Genomic DNA, 14,887 nt, shown 5'->3' on the forward strand with positions numbered 1-14,887 from the left:
AGTGAGCTAGTGCTAAAGCTAGAGCTAGAGCTAGTGCCCGTGCCAGTGCCCGTGCCAGAGCCAGGATGCCAGTGCCAGGATGCCAGTGCCAGGATGCCAGTGCCAGGATGCCAGTGCCAGGATGCCAGTGCTAGGATGCCAGATGCCAGTGCTAGTGCTAGTGCTAGTGCTAGTGCTAGTGCCAGAGCCAGAGCCACATACTAGATGCCTACACTACGACAATCGTCAATTCCAATCACCTCCGTCTCTACCTTTACGACTACCGGCTAGTATGCATTATGGAGGGACTTAGGCGTGGTGTAAGAGACACCGGCTAATGAGAGCAGCGTCTATGATCCCACCTTCGCTTGAGAGTAAGCTAGTGCAGTACGAGGCACGCCAGATTCAAAAGGGGACGGGACAAGGGGGGATATGGATGGTCTAACCGCAAGCTTGGAGTTATTTGTTTACACTGTATGCCAGCCAGATAGGGGTGAGGCAGGTTCTATGAGGGGGATGTTGGATGTCTAAGGCATCACCATGTGATAGAACCTCCATGTATGATAGCTCTCTCTCCTTTCCTTCTCTCTTCCTCCTCTCCTCGTGCAAGATCGTCAATACAGACAGTGCTTTTCTCCATTCATTCCATTTCCATCCAGATTGCACCTCCATCATTTGCCCAGTTAAGTATTCCCCATTGTATAGTCCTCGGATGCATAAAGGGACCCCCCAGATCCTTGCTTAGCGTGCGACTGGGCGCAGGACTGCTTTGAGTGGGAAGGGGACGCCTCTCTCGCCTTCCGTAGAAGATAAACGAGCATACCGAGAACGCGGTCAAACTTTCCAGCAACAGCTGCAACCATGGCAACGGACCACTGTTCGAGTATTAGAAGAAGGCAACTAGCAAGGAGATAAGTAAACTAACCCTTGACTTTTCGTTAATCTTGAGGAAGAAGAAATATTGCGCGTCCGCCGCCACACCGTATACTGTGCAGTTCTGTCTCTTCTCCCGTTGTCTTAGTCGGTGAACCATGCCTTTAAACCAGTTAGAACCTCGGTAGTGTGACATCGGTTATATCATAAGGTACTCACCCATATAGGCAAGGCATTGTGGAACTCCTTGACCAGCTGAATTCTGAGACTTTGCCTCAACAACAACGATATTCACAGCTGTGTCGTCGATATTGCCATACCAGACTGCATAATCTGGTTTGCCGACTAGGGCAAACTTCTTCTTATCATACTTGACCGGTTCAAGCACCCAATGTCTTTCGGTTTGTATGCCAATGTGTTGGCCAGCACTGGGATGGCCGGAAGTGGCAATATCATGGGCGTAGACGAGCAGCAGATCGATTGTCCAGCGAATGCTGGCTTCGTTGAGCGGGCTTTTAGAACGAGCGGCCTCTACTTTAGCCAGGACACTCTTGAGTTCGATCGGGGTCTGAATGTGAGGGATGTGCTGAAGTTCATCGTCGTCTTGAGTTGCTTTCAGCTGAAGGATCTCCTCGACTTGTCTGGTTTCAAGGTCACCGACAGCGAGGGTTGGCAGCTTGGGAGTTTTCCTTCGTGTCACACCACACTTCTCTGCGAGTTCATCCCGAGTCATGCGACCCTCAAGGAAGTCTTCTATTATAGTCGACATTTCTCGAGTTCATTGTGATGAGCGTTGAAAATGAGGTCGAAGACCTTTTGTCGAAGGTTGAATCTTGATGGCATGATGGTTTGAGGTTTCACTTCGAGGACTAGCTAGATGGGAACTGATGATGTTTAACAAGAGGAAACAACGAGGTTTAACAAAAAAAGAGGCTTACTAGGAGAAAAAACCTAGGGCCTACCTAGGTACGTAGATAAGAAGCTGAATAATACTTGTGACGTGTGCATGTTCCTTGTCTTGATCGGATGGTGTTAGCCGAAGCATCGTCTCAATATGGTTCATACTAAACTCACCCACAGCAAGGGTTGGGAAATTTTCGGTTTGTCTTCGCAAACCGCCATTCGTCTTTTCGAGGTCTTCACGAGTTATGCGGCATGGTAGATACACCCTCGAGTTCTTTCCGAGGAGGTCTCGAAAATGAGACCAAAAACCTTACATCACACATTGAACCTGGACGGCATGATAGCTTCGGAGGTTGACTTGGGTCGGTAATTCCAAGGTTGGTAATACTGTCGTTATAATAAGAAGTGACGGAGAGAATAGGCTAGCCTTGGAATCCCCGATTAGGCTTAGTAGCCTCACCTTCTTGCCTATTTTAAGCCTTGGGAGTAGGCAGGTGCGACCACACTCCAATAGTTGAAGTGTCTTTTTTGGTGTCTTTTTTGGTGTCTTTTTTGGTGTCTTTTTTGGTGTCTTTTTTGGTGTCTTTTTTGGTGTCTTTTTTGGTGTCTTTTTTGGTGTCTTTTTTGGTGTCTTTCTTGGTGTCTTTCTTGGTGTCTTTCTTGGTGTCTTTCCTGGTGTCTTTCTTTCTTTCATTTGGTTGTCCTTGTTTCCCATCTCAGTGTTGTAGCGGGTCGTTGAACCACAGGGAGGTATCTGGGTAGAAAAAGTTAGCATTTTGATCATTAAGGCCTCTCGCGTACCTACACTATATTAATCTCGCCCAGTATAAAACCAGACATGATCCAGATATTAACTGTCAAAACCACCCACCCATCTGACCCCTGGCCGCTCTGCACCTTCGCAAGGGTATGGGGGGTGGGGGGGTTCCAACGTGCGGATGTGATGTAGATGAAGATTCGTTTTGGATGAAGGCCCACCGGGAAAGGCTTGATCCAGTAGAAACGGCATCCCACCCTGAGACGCTATACGGTCGATGTGAAGGATGTGCGATGGAGAAGATGTGGAGGCCGGTAAGACCAGAACACAAGATAAAGACGCGACCACCATCCTGCGTACAGCTGATAATGAAAGACAACGGGGGAAGCTCACCTCCCCTTGAGGCACTGTACGGTAGATGTGGACAACGGTGAGATGAAGATGATGTGACTTAAAAGTGAAGGTGAAGGTGCAGATGTGCACGACCTGCAGTATACATGAGAGTCGTTGTCGGTTGAAAACTCTGTTAGTAGGGCAATAAACAAGCAACCTTTACAAAGTTATAAGCAAACAGCACATATATAGACCTCCTTACGAATAGAAATCAAGCAACTTCTATCACTTTTCCCGGCTTGCCGGACCCGGTCATCATCTTACATCCATTGGCACCTGGGCACCCGCTAAGGCTTACTAATTTGTTAGTACAACCTTCCAAGGAAACTACCTACGTATCTGTCTAATAATGCCAGTCGAATTCCATGATCGTTGGTTGAATCATATTCAGCGCTTATGAACCACCTATTTTCCCATCCCTCTCTTCGCTCGGTTAAATACGGCAACCGACGGGCGGAGTCAGCGTAAAACCTTCGGGGCAGAAGGCTGTTCATTGGGGCCCTGTTTCGCAGTTTCGGGGGCTTTTAACATGTTGCCACGTCCATAATGACACTTCGCCGTCCGTGATGTTGCTCGGTGAAGCCTAGTTGCTACAAGAGCCATTAACCGACCTCACGGATAAGCGTTCTGGGTATCCTTAGAGCTTCATGCAACTGTAACATTCTCGGTAGTTTTACTGTACATTGGTAGATGTAAAGAGGCGATACTATGTGGTTATCCAATAACCATAGCCGTCGATCTCCGGCCTCTGAGGAGCATCGCTCTACGAGCTTGAGTTGTCAGCGCAAGACCAGGCAGCCGAACCCCCAGACTCCTTGTAAGTGTTCATAATGGTAACAATGGACCCATAAGTTCCCCCGATCATCAAAAAGGTTCCAGCTGCTATAATAAAGGCACACCAGGCAACCATGATGAACCATTTAGTGGTTCTGTTGTTCTTGCCCTTGCCCCAGTTGTCGTATAACCACATACCGGCCATCGGTTGAAAGCACATGGGCGTACCAAGCAAGGCACCGACAAGTGAGACAAGGTCGCTAAATACGGGAATAGCGCTGGCGATGATATATGCAATTATCGTAGTACCTAAGGTACAGCCAAGCCAGACGGCCCAGTGAATAACAGTATTGGCTACCAAATGCCGCGAGTTACCGAGGATGCGGACAAAAATATACTTCGCCGTGATCTAGGCATTATTAGTCCTGATAAACCGACACGTAGCGTTTGAACAGGACTTACGTGGACAAAAAGTAGTGTGCTCACGATCAACCCAGGGAGCGCGAAGCCATAGCTGACAATCTTGATAGTTGGGCCAGCCGACCCGAGGGCAGGAGACGAGACGTATGATCCGCAGAAATAGTAGATAACGATGCCGATCACGAGATAGTATCCAGTGACGACGGATTGGCAAATGATCAGAGACCGGTTGTAATGGCGAGGCTCGCGCATCTCAGATGCGATAGAAAAGAATGCTGGAGTGCCGGCAAACGCAAACACGAGTGATGAGACAGCGGTAATAGCATCGGTGAAGGATACATCGCTCTTCACAATCTCGTAATCGGGTACCCAGACAACGTCTTGTGGGGCGGCGGAAGGGCGATCTTCGATACCGACGGCGACCGTCACGATGAGGACAATAAGACGGTTAGCTTGGATACACCGCGTGGAGAGCATCACTCACTGGAAGTCAGAATGCTAAAAAGTCCCAGCCACGCAAGCCATGAGATGCGTCCTAATGTCTGGATACTGCCGAACAGAAATCCGAGGATGGCTGCAACGGCAACATAGACGGCGGTGCAAGTGGCGTGGGAGGAGACTGCGTTAAGACCGATGGAGACGCCGAGCATACCAGAGCCCGCGACGAAGATCCACCCTATGAGATGTTAGTAAATAGTGTCAAGCGTTTGCTATGTACGTGACTTACAGAGAACAAAGGCACCTCCAAGGACGATTCGACCAGGCTTGCCAAGAAGAAGCTCACCGACATCGTCAATGCCGTACACCTCGCGATGTCTAAGTTTAAAGACGCCAATAATATAGTCGGACCATGTTGTAATCGCAGCGATGGCACACAAGCAGATCACACCGGGAACTACACCTAGGGCATCGAAGGCCACTGGGATGGAGAGGACACCGAGGCCTATTTGGGTTTTCATCATCAGCACGGCTGTGCCTAGCCAACCCACCTAATGTATTGTTAGCGAGAATCACGACCACTACTGTCACAGGGGACACATACACTGCGATAGTTTGGGCCGTCCTCCGTGATAGTACCGAAGACGGCATCGTGAGAGCTTTCATTGACCTGGCCGACATCGAAAGCAGTGGGAGTTGAGGGCTCATCTTGTTTTTTGTCCGGTGACATGTTCATATATTGACTGTCTATCTGCCAAGAAAATAAGAGTGAATTGGGTATCCATTTCCTGGGGTTGGACAGACTATTTAACCCTCACGTCTCAACGTTTCAGCGGAATTAGGGCCTAATGGGTCCGTTATCAGGGTGGCGTGGGCATCAGGGGTATTCGGTGTCGTATCTCGCCCAAAGTAAATCGCGCTCACTCTCAACCTTATATTCCCGATTCCTTCCCTAGCTACGTATTCTTTTTTTCTCGACATTTCATAATTTTTGGTTCAATAACCCCAGACAGAAGCGATTATCACCCGGTTTCAATGTTGTTCCCCTCAATTGGAGTGGATTTCCAAGACCGGAAACTCCACTTTTCGGCTGCGGGGAAGAACTTCTACCTGCAGGTCGCGAGGTCGTGAGGTCGCGAGGGGATGGTTACTGGCGAAGCTTATCGGGCAACTTCCCGGTAGGCGTCGTTAAGCCCGCCTGTATTGCCGAAATATGTGAATTGGGGAGACCAAGTCTACGTGGCTTGGCTCTCCGAAACAGATTAAACAAATTTTTATTCAAAAAGCAAAGCTCTGACCAGCTTACATATATACGTATACTATTCGCTGGCCGCGATATTATACCGGAAAGGCCATACCAGATTTGCCACCTAAAAAAGCAAAGACATGCAGAATGAGCTCTTCAATCCGGAAGTGATAACTACGCCCAGCCTTGAAGGTGGTGGAATTATAGTTAGTAGGTTTGTTACCGCTTCCAAGACTCTCTTGGCAAAGCTGTTTCCCGTGGGCATACACCATTTGAAGATTTATCCCTTTAACCGCATGCTTTGTACTTGCCCATCTCGGTACATATAACATACGTGCGTACGTAGGTAGACATACGTGGAGACTGTCAATAATATCACTAAATCGAGACTAGCGCGATTCCTCTTATCTCGCTATCTGCCCAATCTGTTTAAGTACATTCATGGATGTTCACGGGTATGCAGGCAGCCTTAGAGTTTAGATGTGCCAGGTTTAGGGACCTGCTTTCCCTTTTCAAACTTTTCCCCTTTAAGCAAGTCTTTCCTCGATGACTACGATCTTTCTCAATCTGCCACATCCTAACTTTATTCCTTCCGTTTATGGACCCATGCGGATAGGAAGGGGCTACCTAACAGAGGAAATAACCTGGAAACTATAAACCCCCGGCCCCCGCAAACCAGAAGCCGTCACCTCCAACTACCTATGCGTACATGTACATAACGTGTATTCAAAAAGGTAAATGGGCCAAGAGGGCCAGTACATCCATGGATGACTTCATCAATTCCCTGGCTTAGTAATTTTACTGATCGAACAGTGTGATGATCCCATTACTCAGTGAATTTCCGGCGAAAATGGCTGGCTGCTGGACAACTGGAGTGGAGCTACTAGCCAAGGAGTTGGACCAGTCATCGTCCAGTTTGGCGGATTCCAGACTAAACAACCAATGAGAGAGTGCTTTCCCAGTTGGTCCACCCGTGGGCGGGGGTACCTTCCATTCCCCAGATCCAGAACGTATCCAATGGGAGAGCAGATTCCAGGCTTGACATTTCTCCACCAACACCTTGACGATCAATTGATCATTCAAAACACGACTCCAATAGGGCTCGGAGAGCCGGCTTTTTTCGTAGCCGGGAATAGTTCTCTTGGGATGAAGATTCCCGTTTCGGAACCGGACGTACATTCACTCCGGCCAGGGACAGCTCGGTCCTGACAATTCCGAGAGTATTCAGGGAGCCTTCTCTTGAGCCTCTCTGGATTTAGCTTGTGCAGAGCCATTATGACTCAGAGGGATAAAATGACTTAACCTTAAAAGGTTTACACTTTCGTATGAAAGATCTACAGCTTTTCTGCAGTATGAGAATTTTAGATCTCATTCACAGGCAGATAATGGCCAGAGTAAGTGATCTCTGGCTTAGACTCCATTCGGTTTGAACAAACATGCCAGGTTATCTCTCTTTACGGAAACTCGGAGACGTGACAGCCTTGATTTACGCCCTTGGCTACCACCAGCAACAGACGGAGGCATCTCGCACCGCCCTTCATTTCCTTTGTGGACTTCATCACGCAGCCTTCTTTCTGTCGTACGTACCCCGCCGATAATAATGTCCCAATATTTGCTCAATAGTTCTGGGCCGACCTCCCCGAATCTTACAGAAGTTTTGTCACTTTGATCTTCCAGGAACACTTATACAGCCTGCCCAGAGAGCATAGCTCAGACCAGCGGTCCGGGATCCTAGTGAGGGGGCTCAGCTTGTGACAGACTCGAAGTGGCCTGCTTTATGTGGAATATTGAAAGAGGATATAGTGGATGTTTTCGCCGATGAGAGAGCTACGAGGCAAGGGCACGACGGGGGAAGTACGTTTTGTTCATTTCCATTATTTCTCACCTTGCTAATATATACTGCAGACTCATAGGGACCGATGCTTATGCTCAATGGGATGCTCTCCCTCAAAGCTACCGCCTCCAATGTAACCTCAAGACATGCGACCGGCGACTGGTGGACCGTGACTTCATGGTCAACATGAAACCCAACTATCTTCATGTACATTTCCTCCTGTGGCGAGCATTGCTCCGCCCAATGTCCATGGACCCCGGCCCGGAATTGTTCAAGATTTCCGAAGACCCGCTTGGTCTTGTCGTCGAGGACATTATGCTCAAGGATAAGATAAATTTGCTTCACAGTGTATATTTGAACAGCGGTGACTTGTCTCCCATGTCCAGGAGCTCCTCATCGGTGTAATTCTCACGTATTTCGTCCTCGCTGAGTTTGGCCTTGCGCTTGTTTCCCCAAAAGAAGGACAGTTCGAGAATCAAAGCTGCCATCAGAGCAGTTCCTCCAAATGCCAAAGATAAGCCAAAGCCCGTGGGGTAAGTCGGGTCTTCATGATCGAGATACATATAGCTGCCGATAATACCACCAATGTTGCCGATACATATGTTGAATGCGCTCCCGATGGCACGGCGGTTTGATGGGGCCAGGTTATTCATAGTCCACGAAGTTGTCGCCGGGTGCGTAGGATATATGCCCATACATGTCAAGATAATGGCGAAGAAGCCCGGCCCGATGTTGGTGCCTTCTAGATCGCCCTTGAGGCCCATGATAATCGAATAGCCAATCACGATAAGCATTACTGGAGCTACCACAAACGGCATGCGCCAGTAGAATCGATCAGACAACGTTGAGAAAACGACCGCAGAGATAGCACCAGCAACATAGGGCGGAACCGTCATGAGCTGTGCATTGGTGTTTTCGAAACCCATTCCCTTCGTGATAGTAGGGAGGGTGAACTTTGTTCCTGCGGGGGAGGTAAGTGTCAATCACACTTGATTCGGTTAGGATTAGGTGACAAACCATAGGAACAAGCCGATTGGCAAAGCAGGATATAGGCAAGCAAGTACATCCTCCAGTTTAGCATCACGGCACGCATATCTTTCCATGAAGCCTTTTTCTGCTCTTCCTTGAACCGGCCACCGTCTTTGATAAAGTGTTGTAGCTCCAAGAAGCGAATCTCGTCGGGGTCCAGCCACTTGGTGGATAGACGGGGGGAATCGATCAGAAGAAAGAAGCAAAGCACTCCGAGCAAAACGGTGAGTAGGCCCTCGAGGATGAAGATCCAGCGCCAGCCTTCATAACCACCAACACCATCCATTCTTGCAATTCCGGCCGCGAGCAGGCCGGAAAATGCACCGGACAATGCACTTGCGCAGTAAAAGAAAGCAATCCGGGTAGCTAGGTTCTTAGGCATATACCAATGCGAACATAGGTAGATTGCGCCTGGAAAGAATCCTGCCCTATTTTTCACATTAGCATTCCAAGTCCTCTATGGTTAAGGAATGGATCAGTGCGGACATACTCAAAGACACCCAGCAAGATACGAACAGCCACCAAGCCACCGAAGTTCTGCACCACACCAGTTAAGACCACGATGATTCCCCAGCTAACTACCAGAAAGCCTAGATAAACAGATGGTCGGGCAAACTTCTTCAGTAGAATGTTACTGGGTACCTCTTATCATGGGTCAGCAAGGGTAGGGCTCAGGGACCCGGTGATAAGGAAACGAACCAAGAAGAACGTATGGGATGAAGAACAGGCTAAGTGCGATGTTATACTGAATCCCACTCATGCCTAGGTCCTCAACCAGGCCTGCAATCTTCGCATTTCCGATATTTGCCCTATCCAAATGGGACACGAGGTACAATACTGCCAACATGGGGACTAGTCGGATGTCAACCTGTAGGGTTAGAAAAGGTTAGTTACCCAGGTGACTGACTTCCTTGTAGTGCAATATTAGGGGTGCATACCTTCCGTAACACATTTTTCCTCCTTTCAACTGAGAAATTGTTATAGAATTCGGCATCTTCATGAGTTAGACCCAACACTTGGTTGTCGTCGATGGTGATGATGTTGGAGTAGTTTTCCACTTCCTCGGAACCGAAGTATTTTTCATTGTCTTTGTCTGCTTGAGGCACTGGAGCAAGTTGAGTTTGGGGCATAGTTGCGACCACACACTCTTTGGTGAGAAGTAAGGGGCGAAAGATTCGGTTGATACAAACTATCTACCGAGCCTAGCAACGAGCCACATATATACGCCCCGGATGCGGAAAAACAAAGTTGGCTCGTAGGGAAAGACCCCGTAGACGATTGCTTTGTTCTCCTAACTATTCCTTAATGGCGGTCACATCTGCTACACGTGTTACGGGATGTCAAGTTTTCTTGGAGCCACGAGCCCACCCCCGCGATATCTTCCCCGCGACCCAGCTAAGTGGCCCCATTTGGGTCCTTTTGATTGGGTAAAAAAGAACGAGAGTTCAGTGGCGGTCGAATATCAATTCCCCTCTTCGGGGGAAGTTGGTCCTGCCGAGGATTCCAAATCAGTTACCCGCCCCTTCCTGCTTTGTCCTCCGCTTATCCGCCATTATATATGTGCACTTTATCCGACTTGGGGTCTAAGCCTCCTCACGTGAGGCGGAGAAGCGGAGAAGCGGATAATATTGTCGGAGAAACTAAACGAACTCCCATGTACATAATCTTGAAAACGGCTTGGCTGTGCATTGACTTTTCCGCTCCTCTTGCGGTAGTCGGAAATGGCCAGCGATGCACGTAAACTGCGCAAGGTGACACGCGCCTGTGATGCCTGCAAAGTGAAGAAGAAGGCGTGTACGGGGACATTGCCTTGTGGGCCCTGTGAACAACGGCAGCTGTCTTGCACCTACGATGCTGCCTACCGAAGAGGCGCCGCAGTGAGTCCACCTTCTCTCAGCCGTTGGAGAGAGCGGCCGACAAGCTCGAGTGGAGGCAGCAATCAATACCAAGTCTCCGACAGATCTCCGGCTCCTGCCTTTGAGCAGACTGTGCCAGTGACTCCTGTCGACCCGCCAAGTCAACTAGGATCGACTAACATTGCTTCTCAATACCTGGGGCCCACCTCGGCGCATTCATTTCTTGGACGTGTAGTTCAGGACCTGCCTACAACACCCTCAAAGCTATTAGTTGACCAACAGAGTGAGGGGACAGCATCAACTGTGTCGATATTCTCCCATGGCGACCGGATAGTCCCCAATATTGGCCTAGCCGAATTCAAATGGCCTGATCGGCGAGCCGCGGACGTTTTGGTCCGGCGATATTTTGAATTTGCAGCACCGACTTATCGCGTCCTTCACAGACCGACAGTCGAGCTACTGATCGATGATCTATACGAAGGCGGTACATTTGCACGAGAAGCCTTGCTAGACACAGCTTCTCGGGCAATTCTGCTTCTGATATTTTGTACCTCAGCAATGTTTCAGCCAGACTCAGAGGGGCACATCACAGATGCTGACGAATCAGGCTGGCAAATAAGCGAGCTGTATTATACAAAGGCAGAATCCCTTCTGTCGCAAGAGACAGGGGCGCCGAGTTTGGGGTCGGTTCAGGCTCGTTTTTTGATGGTGCTGTACCTTCTAAGCTCGTCGAGAGCACACAAGGCATGGTTCACATTTGGGACTACAGTTCAGTTGATGATGGCCTTGGGTTTCCACAATAAGCGGCCACGACTTGGAATTGATGAAGAGGACTTGATACGAAAGGAATGCCGACGCCGCGTCCTCTGGTGCTCGTACACTCTGGACAAATACCTGAGCGTGATTCTTGGTCGGCCCCGCCTATGGCAAGATGAGGATTTGGACGAAGAGCTTCCCACTCGCATTAATGATCGAGACCTGACCCGGCACGAAAAGAAAATCTCCAACCGGGATTGCTTAATGGATGCCCCTGTGTTTCATACCATGCTGGCTCGCATTCTGACACAGGCTGCCAAGGAGCCATATATGGTCACGGGGGTCTCAACCAAGGGCCAGATTGATATCATTCGAGACTCGTGTGGGAGGGTCGCCGAATGGCATGCCGAGTTGCCGGCATTCCTGTCTGGTGTTGTCCATCCGGACAGCTTGATGCCTGGGATGCGACGCCAGCTGACAGTTTTACAGCTGGCACGGTACCACGCTTTGACATTCATCACCCGGCCTCTGTTGCTCCGTAATTATGCACGTATCTGGCCCGAATGCGAAGCAAGCTTCCAATATTATCTCAGCACATGTCTGGCGGCAGCACGAGACGCGATTGACTTGATTCTCACCTTTGCCCAGGAGAAGCAGCTCTTTTCATCTTTTTGGTACTCACAATATATTGCTTTCAACGCATTATCCATCATTTACCTCTATCTCATTCAAGTCCAACGGGGTCGGATTTCGCCAGTCAATATTCGCTTTGACCAGAGCCCGGATGTTCTCTTTGTCTCCTCCCCGTTGGACGAATCCACGCTCTACAGATTATGCGAGAGAGCACAGGCCCACCTTGCCGATGCCACTGCTCGGAATGCACCACCGTGGAGATACAGTGTCATACTCCAGGGTCTGCGTCGAGAGCTGACAAGATCGCAACCTTCATCTTTGAGAAACCCCCATATCCATCCTGATAATGGGACCAACCAGCAAAGCATTACTGCCGGTGTATTTTCTCCTTCTACCGCATATCACCGCGAGGTACTTGATCTTGGACAAATGGAGGGGGATAGAATAGCCACGCAAGCTATTTTCACAAGACCGGGCGAAGAAGCAGCAGGTAATATGGCTGGGGTCGACAATCATGCTGCGACCTCTTTACTTGATCCACAGACCGAATTTCTACTGGACCATCTTGGTACGAACGATGGTTTAGCCCTTGATTTTTGGCCGCAGTATGATAGCCTGCCTATTTGTGAGTGATCTATTACTTCGCTGCTTGTGACCTTGCTGACCCGTCCAGCTCATCTAGGGTAAAAGGTTGCCTTCTGACCTGCGTTTTGGTTCGAGAGGCACCGTTAAGGCACTGTCTGGTCAACACCTCCGGAACTTGAATAGATGTGGGCACAGTGATACTAAGCTCCGAGTAAGGTCAAGTAGTTATGGATCCTCGATACCCCCCATTATCATATGTACCAAATATACTTGTAATGTCTCTGGCCAATTGTGTTGTCCGCTTTTGTCGCTTTCACGTTCAGTCAATGGAGGTAACCCACCGAGATGTTGAGTGATAGCACAATTGCCTAAGCAGCAAAGGCGGAAAAGGTGATACCCGTTGAGAAGTGTGACTTGCATTCTAAGAATTCCCGATGCAGTTATAAAGGCAAGAATATAAACCGAGGCAACAATCAGCGACGTGATATCGTTACTATGGCCTAGAGTTTTAGTACTTGTCTGCCCTCATTAGCCATGGGATTCAGACATGTGGAGTCAAGGCATGTACATACGGGAAGAATAGAACCAACGTAGTGTCCCTACCTAGGTACCTAGTAACAGATTACATTATTTGCCCAGACCATGTGCCAACGCAGAAATCCGGGGAATTTCAAGAGACACAACCCCGGACTTTCCCCGGGACCTCGGCAGTTATCCGTGGTCTTTTTTGTCGAATTGCTTAGCCGAAGCCAAGGAGCCTGGGTTCTTTTCCTTCTTCATTTTCCGCCCTTATCCGATCGCGGGTCCACCCTTCCTCCGACCTCGTCTTGGCTGTACCCAAGGGCATCATGTTTCGAATATGGTTCTTATTTCAGCTCCTACTATTTTCCTTGAGATGAACAGACGCAACTGATGCTATAAGTCCCAGTTGATCAATTTAATTGCCAGTGACGCCCTATTTTCCTTTCTTCCTCTTCCCTCCATTCCTCCTAGCATCCACCATGACCATCCAGACAGACTTTACACTTAACACCGGCGCCAAGATCCCAGCTGTTGGTTTTGGCACCTGGCAAGCCAAACCTCTTGAGGTTGAGAACGCGGTCGAAGTTGCACTCAAGCAGGGATATCGTCACATCGATTGCGCCGCCATCTACCGCAATGAGACCGAGGTTGGCGCTGGTATCAAGAAGTCCGGTGTGCCTCGCGAGGAGATCTTCATTACTGGCAAGCTTTGGAACACAAAGCACGCTCCTGAGGATGTCCTGCCGGCCTTGAACAAGACCCTTAAGGATCTTGATGTTGATTACCTGGATTTATACCTGATGCACTGGCCTTGGTAAGCTATCTGCCCACTCATGATGTCCAATAATGATTTGAAATAGGATACTAACATACACGCAGTGCATTCCGAGGCGGCGACAAGTGGTTCCCCCTGGACGAGAACGGTGTTTTCGAACTAACAGACATCGACTATATTACCACCTACAAGGCGATGGAGAAGCTTCTGGCGACGGGAAAAGTAAAGGCGATCGGTGTCTCCAACTTCAACATTCGCCGCCTGGAAGAGCTATTGAGCAAGGTCGATGTTGTGCCTGCAGCCAACCAAATCGAAGCTCATCCATACTTGCAGCAGCCCGAGCTGGTCAATTTCTGCCGCAGCAAGGGTATTATCATCGAAGCTTACTCTCCCCTCGGCAATAACCAGACCGGAGAGCCTCGTACTGTGGATGACCCTGTTGTCGCCGAGGTCGCGAGGGAGGTCGACATGGACCCTGGCCCTCTTCTTGCCAGCTGGGGTGTACAGCGCGGCACTGTTGTACTGTCAAAGAGTGTGACCCCGTCGCGCATCGCGGCCAACCTCCAGGTGAAAACTCTGCCGGATAGCGCGTATGCCAAATTGACCGATCTTGAGCGCCACAAGCGCTTTAATTTCCCTGCGAATTGGGGCTATGATATTTTCGAGGAGGTGGGACAGGAAGCTGTGCGCAAGGCTGCAGTCGAAGCGGGTCCAGCCAACAAGATCAAGTTCACCGTTTAGAGATCACTATAGACACACATTGAAATGTTATGAATTTGATTACTAGATACATCACAATCGTCTCATCCAAAAATTTCAAGGTTGTATTCCTGTAACTATGTAACACTCAGCGAGAAATATGCGACCTTCCGCTGTATATATCTTTCATGAACAATATGCACGTTGAGTACTTGCAACAGAGGTCACAAATAGAACCCATTTCAACTACAAATTCGGCTATTTCACAAAGAACATGCAAAATGTTGAGGGGTTTGTGATGGACATTATCAGCATCTACTGTGGACTCGCGGTGAAATCAACATCGATGGCCAACACCCAGTTAGTACGTGCGGTCGGCCCCACAATGCACCCTCGGCCCTTTTCCGCCCGAGAC

General features: G+C 49.2%; 7 protein-coding genes across 7 annotated transcripts; 3 read left to right on the forward strand and 4 right to left on the reverse strand.

Annotated features, from left to right (window-relative positions):
* Positions 1-662: 662 nt before the first annotated feature.
* On the reverse strand, positions 663-1,621 carry N7489_000109 (uncharacterized protein; the record flags this gene model as incomplete). The annotated part of the gene is made up of 3 exons (XM_056705865.1): positions 663-854; positions 905-1,014; positions 1,072-1,621. 3 exons carry the CDS (start codon positions 1,619-1,621, stop codon positions 663-665), a joined length of 852 nt encoding a protein of 283 aa, XP_056570167.1.
* A 9-nt stretch (positions 1,622-1,630) lies between these two features.
* N7489_000110 (uncharacterized protein) lies at positions 1,631-2,041 on the reverse strand (the record flags this gene model as incomplete). Its single annotated transcript, XM_056705866.1, has 2 exons — positions 1,631-1,736; positions 1,815-2,041. Coding segments are annotated over 2 exons (333 nt in total), but the record flags the coding sequence as incomplete, so codon positions are not given.
* A 1,627-nt stretch (positions 2,042-3,668) lies between these two features.
* N7489_000111 (uncharacterized protein) lies at positions 3,669-5,267 on the reverse strand (the record flags this gene model as incomplete). Its single annotated transcript, XM_056705867.1, has 5 exons — positions 3,669-4,088; positions 4,142-4,578; positions 4,650-4,775; positions 4,827-5,088; positions 5,142-5,267. 5 exons carry the CDS (start codon positions 5,265-5,267, stop codon positions 3,669-3,671), a joined length of 1,371 nt encoding a protein of 456 aa, XP_056570169.1.
* Positions 5,268-7,219: 1,952 nt separating this feature from the next.
* Positions 7,220-8,022, forward strand: N7489_000112 (uncharacterized protein; the record flags this gene model as incomplete). The annotated part of the gene is made up of 3 exons (XM_056705868.1): positions 7,220-7,362; positions 7,519-7,637; positions 7,697-8,022. The coding sequence occupies 3 exons, from the start codon at positions 7,220-7,222 to the stop codon at positions 8,020-8,022; spliced, it is 588 nt and encodes a 195-aa protein (XP_056570170.1).
* On the reverse strand, positions 7,959-9,776 carry N7489_000113 (uncharacterized protein; the record flags this gene model as incomplete). The annotated part of the gene is made up of 5 exons (XM_056705869.1): positions 7,959-8,578; positions 8,635-9,074; positions 9,137-9,290; positions 9,346-9,514; positions 9,585-9,776. The coding sequence occupies 5 exons, from the start codon at positions 9,774-9,776 to the stop codon at positions 7,959-7,961; spliced, it is 1,575 nt and encodes a 524-aa protein (XP_056570171.1).
* Positions 9,777-10,367: 591 nt separating this feature from the next.
* Positions 10,368-12,524, forward strand: N7489_000114 (uncharacterized protein; the record flags this gene model as incomplete). Its single annotated transcript, XM_056705870.1, has 1 exon — positions 10,368-12,524. One exon carries the CDS (start codon positions 10,368-10,370, stop codon positions 12,522-12,524), a length of 2,157 nt encoding a protein of 718 aa, XP_056570172.1.
* A 953-nt stretch (positions 12,525-13,477) lies between these two features.
* On the forward strand, positions 13,478-14,514 carry N7489_000115 (uncharacterized protein; the record flags this gene model as incomplete). The annotated part of the gene is made up of 2 exons (XM_056705871.1): positions 13,478-13,812; positions 13,878-14,514. The coding sequence occupies 2 exons, from the start codon at positions 13,478-13,480 to the stop codon at positions 14,512-14,514; spliced, it is 972 nt and encodes a 323-aa protein (XP_056570173.1).
* Between the last annotated feature and the right edge of the window lie 373 nt (positions 14,515-14,887).

Source organism: Penicillium chrysogenum, assembly GCF_028827035.1.
Source record: "Penicillium chrysogenum strain IBT 35668 chromosome Unknown utg000001l_segment0_segment0, whole genome shotgun sequence".
In the NCBI taxonomy this organism is placed as follows: Eukaryota; Fungi; Ascomycota; class Eurotiomycetes; order Eurotiales; family Aspergillaceae; genus Penicillium; species Penicillium chrysogenum.